Source organism: Cyprinodon variegatus, unplaced genomic scaffold, assembly GCF_000732505.1.
Source record: "Cyprinodon variegatus isolate N-32 unplaced genomic scaffold, C_variegatus-1.0 Scaffold1166, whole genome shotgun sequence".
NCBI classification, from domain to species: Eukaryota; Metazoa; Chordata; class Actinopteri; order Cyprinodontiformes; family Cyprinodontidae; genus Cyprinodon; species Cyprinodon variegatus.
The window spans coordinates 150,534-161,772 of NW_015151619.1; the positions used below are offsets into that span (position 1 = coordinate 150,534).

At 38.8% G+C, this 11,239-nt stretch overlaps 1 protein-coding gene across 1 annotated transcript in view; it reads left to right on the forward strand.

Annotated features, from left to right (window-relative positions):
- sez6l (seizure related 6 homolog (mouse)-like) overlaps positions 1-11,239 on the forward strand; it is a 184,540-nt gene that overhangs the window by 124,894 nt on the left and 48,407 nt on the right. The window contains exons 3-8 of the mRNA XM_015400958.1: positions 1,697-1,836; positions 3,303-3,498; positions 4,638-4,823; positions 8,247-8,418; positions 9,113-9,279; positions 9,351-9,545. Of these exons, the coding sequence (XP_015256444.1) occupies positions 1,697-1,836; positions 3,303-3,498; positions 4,638-4,823; positions 8,247-8,418; positions 9,113-9,279; positions 9,351-9,545 (1,056 nt within the window). The remainder of the gene's footprint in view (positions 1-1,696; positions 1,837-3,302; positions 3,499-4,637; positions 4,824-8,246; positions 8,419-9,112; positions 9,280-9,350; positions 9,546-11,239) is intronic.

Below are 11,239 nucleotides of genomic sequence, written 5' to 3' on the forward strand. Positions count from 1 at the left end.
CCTACGTCTCGGTACCCTTGAAGTGGCCCTCAGCCTTAAAAAGGTTGGTGACCCCTGCTTTACAGTATACAGTAATAGGCATTAAACATTTCCCCACTCTCCTTGATGGGCTCTTGGCTGATCCTTTGCTGTTCCTTAACTAGTCCCCTACCATTCCTTTTTGAACATCAATATTTGTCCAAAAATATTCTTTCTGTCATGATTTGTGGACATTAAGATCTAAAGACCCTGTAATTCAGTGAAAAATTGGAGTGAGAGTAAAAAAATATGCATGCCCAGGAAAATGCCAGTGGCTGGAAGTTGGAGGGGATTTTGCTGGGAGCTGCAGGGAAGTGGGCTGCCATTCAGCTTGTGTTTGACTGGGAAGGGGCTGCAAATGAAGGTTGATGTATGTGAACATACCATTACTTTTAGAGTTAAGAAATTAGCTCTGGTTAGAAAGTGGCAGCATCATGCTGTAGGGAGAGTATATAGGAGGAAAGGTGGAAAAAAACACTGGGCTGTACTGGAAAAAAAACACCTGATTGAGTTTGCAGAAGAATAAAAAATTAAACAGAAGCTTAGCATAGAGCCAGAACATTCTGGGTTAAAGCTAATTTGTGTGCTAGGTAGGCTCAGTCAAAATTTTACACCTACAGTAGTAGCCATTCACAATTTCCCCACTTTCCTTGATGGGCCCTTGGCTGGTTCCCATACAATTGTTTTTTAAACATCAATCTTTGGACTAAAATATCCTTTCTGTCATGATTTATGGACATCAAAATCTAAAGGGAAGCATCATCTCCTGTTCAGACACTGTAATTCATTGAAAGGGTGGAGTTAGAGTGAAAAATATGCATGCCCAGGAGAAGGCCAGTGGCTGGAAGTTGGGAAGGATTTTGCCGGGAGCTGCAGGGAAGTGGGCTGCCATTCGGCTGGTGTTTGACTGGGCAGGGCAATTTGGAATGGCTGCTACTGTATAACTAATTCACAGTGTTTGGTAAAGCTGAAACACCCATAATTACAGACACTGTCTATCATACTTAAATTAGACTGAGTTACGTTTGAAAACGAAAGGGAAAAAAAAGGCTGTTGATGCACAAAGTATGTAGAGTCAGACTACCAAAGATTTGCTGCTGAAGTATCAGAAGAAGGTGGTATGATATCGATCAGCACCAGGATTTCTTTCCCTAATCATTCACCTTTTTTGTTTGTCATAATCTTAAGAAATTAGAATTTCCAAATGAAATTTCTTTTTGTTTTACACTTGTGTGAACAAAATGACAAATAAAATCTGTCTTAAGTCTAAGTCTCTAAAGAAAACACATTTATCTTTATGGTTCTAATATGACAGAATGCCAAATACATCTAAGGTCTGCTGCATGAATGCCAAACGGTTTATCTACAAAGTAAAAACAAATTGCAATATGCCATTAAAAGTGAGAAAAGAAGCTTAATAATGAGTGATAAATATAACCTGTTTTAGCATGGAGCTTCTTAAAAGCCTTTGAGGAAAGAGTGTGGCTATTTATTCTGAGTCCCCCGTTAGTCCTTGCTGACCTTTTTGCGCTGTGTAGTGGTTAAAATCCCTTTAATGTCCTTCTTTAATTACATACAGCAGGGATTTCTAGAAAGGTCCCAGTTAGAACACCATTAAAGGGGATTACAAACATATTCATTGGGGAAAAATAATCCAAACTCTCTGCTTTCTCCTCAGCTGCATCCAGCTGCATGGTTAATTTCACAGACCCAGAGGGATACATAGACTCCTCTGACAACCCGCCTCTGCCTGACGGCCTCTTCCTGCACTGCACCTACACTGTGACCGTCTACACCGGCTACGGAGTGGAGCTGCAGGTGTGTCTCAGCCCCAGGGAAATCCCACACATGACGACTGCAGTCAGGATGTGACATGTTCACGGCCAGCAGAGTGTTTGCTTATCACTACTAGTGTGATTGTGTTTAGGGATGCTGCAGTGTTTGTGTTCCTGTCGTCATGTGGATGCCTCCAAGACTTCTGCCTCCTAGTGGTAAAACTTAAAAGTGTCTTTATTAGCCAGGCCAAACAATATGAGGGAGTATTAGGGCCAGGCTAGAGATTTCTTTTCCTTCTATTTCATGAATAAAGTCGTAAAATTACGAGAATTAAGTCGTAACATTATGAGGAAAAAGTCACAACATAATAGTCATAAAATTATGAGAAGAAAGTCGTAATATTAAGAGAAGAAAAGATTAAGTCTTAAAATTATGAGAAACAAGTTGTATTTTATGACAACTCCTACAAGAAGCACTTTCTTCCTCAAAGTGAGGAATGTCAAGCATCATGTGAAGTTATACTTTGGCTCTGGTTTGATAAATAAAGAAATCTGTTAGTGAACCAGCATCAAATTGGGCAGTAGGTTAAAGTGGACTCAGGCTGCTGATTGGTGGAGCCTCATGAGGCTTCATCTCACCATCACTGCTGAGAACCAAAACCCACAAAAGGTCAGAGTAAACTCACGTGGGGAGCCAGAGATGAGGAAGCAATTAAACAACAGGGAACCAGCACTGAATAACTGCACACGGAGAGAATATAAGGGAGACAGAACAAGACGGGTAATCAGATGATATGGAGCAGATGTGGATGGAAGTGACTAGAAGGGAGCAAGGGGAAAGGAGACAGGCACAAGGGGGCAACAGAGAGTAACTTAAGACTGCTTAAATATAACACAAAATAAAAAAATCAAACAAAGACAAGCAAAACAGAATTACTGATAGTGTTGCACCAATGCCATATTTTGACCCCGATACCTGGCTGTGCAGTATTGGCCAATAATGGTACCATAGCGATACCATCTGCTTGAAATTGATGTGTGTGTATATATGAAGAACTGCATACTACTTGGATGTACAATAATTGCGATCATGTCTTTGTCAAGCTGCTGCCTACCTTTATAAAGCAGGAAAAAGACTAATAAAAAGAGAATCCAGCAGAACTTTTTATTATTAACCGGTAATGGGCGACAATAGTTGAATAAACTTTTGGTTCTCAAAATGGTATGGTGTAATGGTGTAACACTACTGATAACTGAAAACGAAAAACTAAAGTCCCATAAAGGGGAGAACCAAAACAATTTGGAATGTTTTGTTTTCAAATTGTAAATTAATCCTTAATATAAAAAAAAAAAAATAGAAATGTGGCTTTATCAGAGACAAACACAGAGCAGAAAATGTAACATCTTTTATGTCAGTGTACATCCACTGAAAAGCCTTCTTCATTAAATAGAGTCTAAACAGTGGCTCCGATCGTCTCTAATTACGACAATAACTTGCTGTGTGTTCAGGTGAAGAATGTGAATCTGTCAGACAGCGAGCAGCTGTCCATCAGAGGTGTAGATGACCGCGGCGCCATGCTGGTTCTGGCCAACCACACGCTGCTGGTGGAGGGTCAGGTGATCCGCAGTCCCACCAACTCTCTGTCCGTCTACTACCGCTCCGCCCCAGAGGGCAGCATGGGCCTCTTCCAGCTCCACTACCAGAGTGAGTCACCTCGCACCATTGGTGCACAAACACAGGAAACATAATCATGTGTTTATATAAACTGGTTATAGAATTTTTCCAACAGCCCTTTCATTAAGAGGCTGCTTGTGCTCTCTAAAGTGTATGTGTTAATTGCATAATCAAATACCTTCTCATTGAGTCACTCAGCACGGTGATTGAATCTGTCATGTGAATTAGCTGATTAGAGCTCTGATTAATTATCTCTCATCTCATTAGGAGGCTGAGAATATGGGACATTGTATGGTGAGAGTCTGTGTCGTAGGTTGCTTTCTATGTGTGTCTGAGGACGTTGTCGTACATACGACGACAACAACCCACCTGCGCTGTTAATCATAGTCATCTAATCCTTTTACATCGCTTCTACGATGGCACAGACTCAGATAAGAACCTTAGATTTGTGTCTGATTAAATAAGACAAATTAGATGATAAAGACTGCTTTAACAACCTAGAAATATTATTCCATCAAACCTGCAAAGCTTATTACGGTTTGTCAGTTCATGCTGTACCCACAGGTGCTCAGGAAGTCCATAAGAAAGTGAAGCTGATGTGGATGAATAATCCAGCTTTCAAGTTTCCAAGTTTTCTATCCAAGGAAAACCAGTTAATTGCATCGACTCATTGACTCGAAGGCAATTCCTCACACTAACCATGCTTGTAGCGACAGTGGAGAGGAAAAACTCCCTTTTAACAGAAAGAAACCTCCAGTAGAACCAGGCTCAGGGTGAGCAGCCATCTGCCGAGGCCGACTGGGGTTCAAGGAGACAGAAGCAGAGATACAGAAAGAAGCAGAGATACTCCATTCTAATAATTCATTATTTGATACATAAATTACATCCCTAGTGGAAGTAAAGCTGCATCTGATGGTCGTTTAGGTTCACCTAGAAACAGCAAACAATTAAAAGTAATTTGAACTGGAGCTGAGCAGTTCTGGCACTAGTGTAACTTTAACCACGAAGATGGAAAACCAACAGAAAAGGAAGCTTGGAATCGATGCAACATCTAAATCTTTTAAAGCTATATTTCCTTCTCTAAAACATATTGTTTTTTTTCCACCTGACTTTTTTGAAGATTTACCAAATGTGCTCGAACGTCACTTCTTTAATCTCTTGTCTCGTAGTTTTCAGGCTGAGTTGCTCACTTCCAAAGAGACCTCACTTTGGGGAGGTGTCAGTGCTGGATCTGCTCCCAGGAGGCATAGCTCGCTTTCACTGCCACATGGGTTATCACCTGCAGGGGAAATCTCAGCTCACTTGCATCAACGCATCGCTTCCGGTTTGGAGCGGGAAGGAGCCAAGCTGCAGGGGTGAGTCTGTATGGTGGTTTATTACAATAGCGCATCTCTGGGTACTCTGAGGTTTTAAGTAATACTGTAGAGTGTGTTCACAATCAGAGGCTGCATCCTTCGAAGGTTTGATGACTGATTGCATCACATAATTCCCCCAAATGCTGTCAGAAACCAAAACTCCTCCTAAAGCTCCTGTCACACCTTGAAGATTTAGACCAGCGTATGCCTGATGTAAAAAAGTTGGCAAAAACGCTGCCATACATTGAATAAGTTATGGGTACGTTTTAGTTATGAGCACGATGAAACACGCTGTCACACGTTGACATACGGCGAGTATGCCGGCGTATGCCATACATGGGGGATAAGTTATAGGTAAGTTATCTGATGGTTGACCTACGTTAAGTGGAAGTTACTCACAAGTTGTGGCGTCCAGCTTATCCGTAACCTATGAGTAAGTTGTGCATAACTGATGCGTAACTTATCAAGAACTTATTTCCAATGCATGTCAACGTGTTTCTAACTTCCAGCTACTTTATAATGGCGTATTAACAGCTTTTAGTATAAAGGGGGTTCACAGGAGGAAACCATCAGTTCTCCTCCAGACTTCATCCCCATCATAGGGTGAGCCAGAAGGTGAGTGTGATGGATCCTCCTTGCGTTCACGCCCACCACCAACAAACTTCCTAGCAGGAATTACGCTGAATCTGCTGCCACTGCAAACCTTCTTTCTTGCTTTTTGTTTAATTTCTTTTTTTCTTCTTTTTGTGGGGCGGTAAACAGCAGCTAGGTTAATAAAAAGGTCAAAGAATTCTTTTAATCTAGGCCGGACGCATTCCGGCGCATTCCTCAGGACGCTGGCTTGTCACATTTCATGGGCATTACGCTGCCAAACATTCTTTCCTTTCTTTTATTTATTTATTCTACTTATTTTGGGTAAACAGCAGCCAGGTTAATACCGCAATCAAAGACATCTTTTAATGCAGACCTCCTGGCGCATCGCTGCACCTGAGGGGAGCAGCTTTAACTTATGCTTCTTAATGGCCATGAAATAATGCACAAGCATCATTTCATGGACATTATGCTGCGGTGCTTTATGCATATGTTAGGTCGTTGTTGTCCATAAGTTCTGGACTCATTATGAATACTCTATGTTTATGCCCAAAACTGAAAAGAAATACATAGAAAGTTCAGCGTATGCCAGCTTTTTAGGAGGTTGTGGGACATCAGGCATATGCTGTCTAAATCTGCAAGGTGTTTCAGGGCCTTAAAATGGTTTTAAATGCAGCACACAAATACATCCTTTATTTGGCCAATCTGGAGGGTCCTTTCCCATAATTCAGTTCAGGTCGAAGCAGATAGGTCCAACTCAGGTAGCCATGCTTGACGTTCATAGGCGCAAATTATAAATAACATAAAAATAAATTACACCTTCTATAACACAGAATAAACTTTTATGGCATTTTGAGAATAACTTACACAGCAAAAAAAATGTATTATCTAATTATCTAATTTTAAGAGTAAAAATACTCAATCCTTATGCAAACCATCTTATTTACCTACATAAATGAAGGGTAATACATTTAATTTAACACTTTTTTTGCTTATTTTTTGCAGTTTTTTGTGCACTATAAATACTTGAAAAAGCAGTCAGATGTTTCTCAGCACCATCTTGCCTCGGCTGCTGTCAGCTAACCAGGAAGTCTTCCCGCTCATCATGCTAAACTGCTGGGTGGAAATTAAACACATAACTTATTCATATTTTCAGACTTTCATGTTCATCTTCATTTAATACTTTGGCTTGCTATTGAATAAATCTTGGCTGACATAAAGGTTAAGCTTCAAAATTATTATTATTTTTTTTTTTTTACTATACTGGAGTTATATGAGGAGATGAAGAATTAACTCATCCTCACATAAATAAATATATGTTTATTAGTTACATTTATGAATAAATATTTTCTTATATAAATTTTTATGTGAAAAAATGATTGTTAACTATTTATGAAGAGAAAAAAGTAAAAGAAAAGATTACATTAGTAAAATATTGTATTCCTAACCCCCTATCCGCACCCAGTCACCAAATGCCTTACAATTATCTTTAATCGTTACACAATTGTCTTATATTTCAAAGATTACAATACATTGTTTCATAATTGTATGTATTTACTTAAAATTTTGTCCTTATTAAATTAACATTTATATAGCACTTAGGTTGAAAGTTAGTGTGGAAATTATTTCTTCTTCTGTAATCAGTTCCTAATTCAACAAGACTAAAAACAATAATATAATAATTAGTGCAGTTTCTAAATCAATGAGATCCTTGAATTCAAGGTGTCTATTTCTAATTTATAAATTATTTTTATGCTCTCTGTTACCTTTTTTGTTTACAACTCTAATGTCTCTTTTCTTTAACAGCAGAAACGTGCCTGTGGCTACGGTGCAAAGACTAAATTTACAAAAACAGGAGCAAATGGTCTGGGTCAAGAAAAAAAAAAAAACTTAATTTATCCTCAATATTGTGGATGAGAAATTTATTTGTATGTTTAAAAGTCAGGTTTTTCATAGCAAAATAATTCCTCTAAGCTGATATATTTTTCACAAGAATGTTGTTTTTCTTAATCTCTTTGAAAATCAACACAGAAAGCTTTAGGCATCTTCTATATGATTTCATGATAAGTTTTCCATTAATAATTAAAAGTAAGAACCCTGATCTAAATAATAATTTATTCATAACTTTGGTCCCATGGCGATGTTGCATTGGATTTTTTAAATTTTGTTACTAGTTATAAAGGTTGGGACTCCACTGGTTTCATATATGTATGCCTGATGGTGCTACGGTTGCTAGGCGATCAAGTTACGTTAAGATGATGATGGTAAAAGGATGCAGCCACTGAATTGGGACGTGTTAGAAATATTTTATTTATACTTTTACTCCGTGTGTGTTTCATGGGTTGTGTACTAATGGACTATTATGATGTATAATGTGTGATTCATCGATTATTAACTCTTGCTAAAGATCGTTACAGATAAAGGTCATGCAACGGACGGGCTGTAAAAGAGTCCTGAACATCCTCTATCACATGTTTCTTCTAAACATGTGTTCTTGGAACAAATTTAATTGTAAAACAACCACATGTTTGGTTTTAACATATGTGCGGAGGTTTAAAGTAAGATCATTTTGTTTCCCTTTCCATTAGTACAACCTCAGCTTGTGTAATAAGGGACATCCCCTGACTTTAATAAATAGCGAGGAGAAAGCTGAAGACCAGCAGAGTGGGTTGGAGATTTGTAAACTCTGCGGTCTCCTCCTACTCTCCTCGCGAGTAAAACTAAACTAATTGTCTCTGTGCCTTTTTCTTTCCCTGCATGTTTTAGGTGCTTAGACCTGACAGGACGCATCCATATTGTAGTGTTTATAAAAACATACTATCTTCCCTGTAGCTCTTTGCGGAGGCACAGTAAAGAATGCAACAGTAGGGCGGGTGCTGTCCCCATCTCCCCACCATGGACCCAATGCCACTTTGGACCGTTCCTGCTCCTGGTCTCTGGAGGCACCAAAGGACCAAAGGCTGCATCTTCACCTAGAGAGGCTGGCCCTGGGACCAACGGACCGGTAGGGGCAAGCAAGTTAGCAAGTTATGATCCCCAGGTCCAAGTCAGTTCAGATTATTGTCATCTAAATACATGTCATCTAATCCAAGGGTTCAGAAATGCTCCAGCCTGTGACCCAAAACACAACAACTGGCGACCCCCTAAAAATACTGATCATTTCTTCACTGTATATTTATCCATAAATATAAAGAGACTTAACATTAGATCTAGACAAATTTTATTGTAATTTTGTACACAAAGGGTGCATACAAAACGAAATTTCGTTCAGTACAGCAAGATATTTCCATTTCTTAAAGTGCAACAATGATAAAATATAAACATGGTGATCAAATGTAAATATAAGACTGAAATATGATTTATAATTTTTGCAAATTTTTTTTTATTTTTTAATAGCAGTTAATGATTTCTTTTATCATTTTAGATGTAATTTAGATTATTCAATGGACATTACTTAATTGTGCATTTTTTGCATTTATTGTATATTTGATATTAAGCACAGAATACACAGACTTTAAAGAGAATATATCAGGATAAGAATGTTGCTGCTTTACTGTAAGTAAAATAACAGGAACACATATTTTTATTCTATTCCCATGAACAGCTAAATCTATGTATTTAAACATATTAAAAAAGTGTTTAATTGAATAAATAATGTTGATTTACTTTACTGGACTGTTCTGTGTGAATCCCTGCAGACTGGTGTTATGGAGTGGCCTGGATGCCGGTTCTGTCGTGCTGTTTGATTCGGGCCGGGGCGGACAGATTCCCTTTGAGGGGGTTATCAGTGAGGGTCCAGCTGTGAGGGTCCAGTTCATCACCGATCAGCCCAACCATGAGACGGGGTTTAACATTCGCTATGAAGGTACAGGAAGTAGCAGAACCTCTCTGCAGTTTAACGTTTGCTTACATCCTTCTTTCTGTTTGCTGTTGCAGCCTTTGAGCGCGGCCACTGCTATGAGCCCTACCTCCAGAACGGAAACTTTACAACATCAGACCCCTTGTATGCCGTCGGAACCGTTGTCCAATTCACTTGTGACCCGGGTCATTCTTTAGAACAAGGCCCTCCAGTGATAGAGTGCATAAGTGCCAGGGACCCGTACTGGAACGATACTGAACCTATCTGCAAAGGTACAATAAAGTTTTTCATGTTTTGACGCTAAATTAGTCTTAGTCTAAGGTATTCACTGGTTTTTCAAACTTGTTCTACCTGATGAGTGGTTTTAAGTTGGTGATAAATAATATATTTTTGAGAGGTTTTAAGAAATTAGGGGTAAGTTATTTTATTTTATTCCAAGAATGATGGTGTGCAAAGTGTGGTAAGGGCTCCGTGTGTGACCCCAAACATATTCTGTGTTACATCAAATTAGAAATTCCAGAGTTTTCAGGGAATTTTAATGTATTTCTTCTAGTTAAAACTAATTGAATAAACTGTCACGGTCTTGGTTCGGTTTAAGTTTTCTTTTAAGTTTTCAGTTTCACTTTGATCCATGTTTTTCTTTGTTTCATTGGTTTAATTCCTATTTTGTGGTGTAATCTGGATGTATTTGAGTTCTTAGGTTTTTCTTGGTCACCATCTGTTTCCCTCTTGTGGGTCGGTCTGCTTTTCCCTAGCTCCTTTCTAGAATCCTCTGTTCACTCCTGTTCACACCTGCTTCCAGTCCTGTCTTCTTTATTCTGTCTCCCATATATACTCTCCCTGTGTAGTTTCTCAGTGCTGGTTCCTCGTCTTTTCCTGGCTCCCAACGTGAGTTTTCCCATGATTTTTGGTTTCCAGTATTTTTTTCTCTGGTTTTTGCCTCAATTATTCAATTAAATCTTCAAGAACACACCTCTGCCTCTTCGCCTCTGCATTTGGACCCTCAAAACCTCAATCCAAGCCTGACACAAACTGTATGATCATCTTTAATATAACAAACATGTAAAACCCTTTTTGGGTTTGATCTACCATGCATCTCATCCCTCACTTCGAATATCTATTTTATTCTACAGTCTTTGCTCTTTAGTTGAGCACTTTATTAAAATTATCAGCCAATAAAATCAATATTTTCACCCCTTAAATAAGAATAATATAGATACACTCCAGCTGATATGAGATTATGAATGTTTTATATTATTCCTCATTTCAGAGGCAGATCATTAACTCCTTGCTCAAATCCAAATATTTTTTTTTCTTCACTTTTTGCACTGCTGTCCTACAGGAAATCTGACTAATGTATTTATTATAACATTCTCACATCTTACAGAACGGGTAAAAGACAATTACGGTGCTTAACAAATAAACCCTCCCATTTTGAGCTATGATACTTTTTAACTTTCATGTAATTTTGATTAGTGGATTTTGGCCCAGGCAACAAAGGTTTGGAAACTTTTCTGTGCAAATTATGGCAACCACAAAACAGGCTTAAATCAGGAGTCTTTGTCAATTATGCCTAGTGATGTCCCGATTACAGCTTTTTCTTTTTGATACGATATCTCATATTGCAGCTCTGAGTTTTGATCAATACTGGTATTGGCCCGATATCATGTTGTAGTGTGCCATATTAGGAACGACCTGATCAAGTGATGTAACTCAACCAGAGAAAAATAGTTATGCTTAGTTCAGAACGCACACGATAAAGGCAGCAGAAGCAGCTAGTTTACATGCAAAGTCTTTGGTTGATACGAATCAAGGCACATCAAAAGGTCCTGAAGTGTTTTGAGCAGCTGCAGGACCGTATTCTGGAGCCTGCAGCTTGGAATGCGTACATGAAAACCCCCTTCCAGCCGCTGCTAACATTAGCGAAAACCACAAAGATGCGACTGGGCCTAGGCTGCCATGGAAG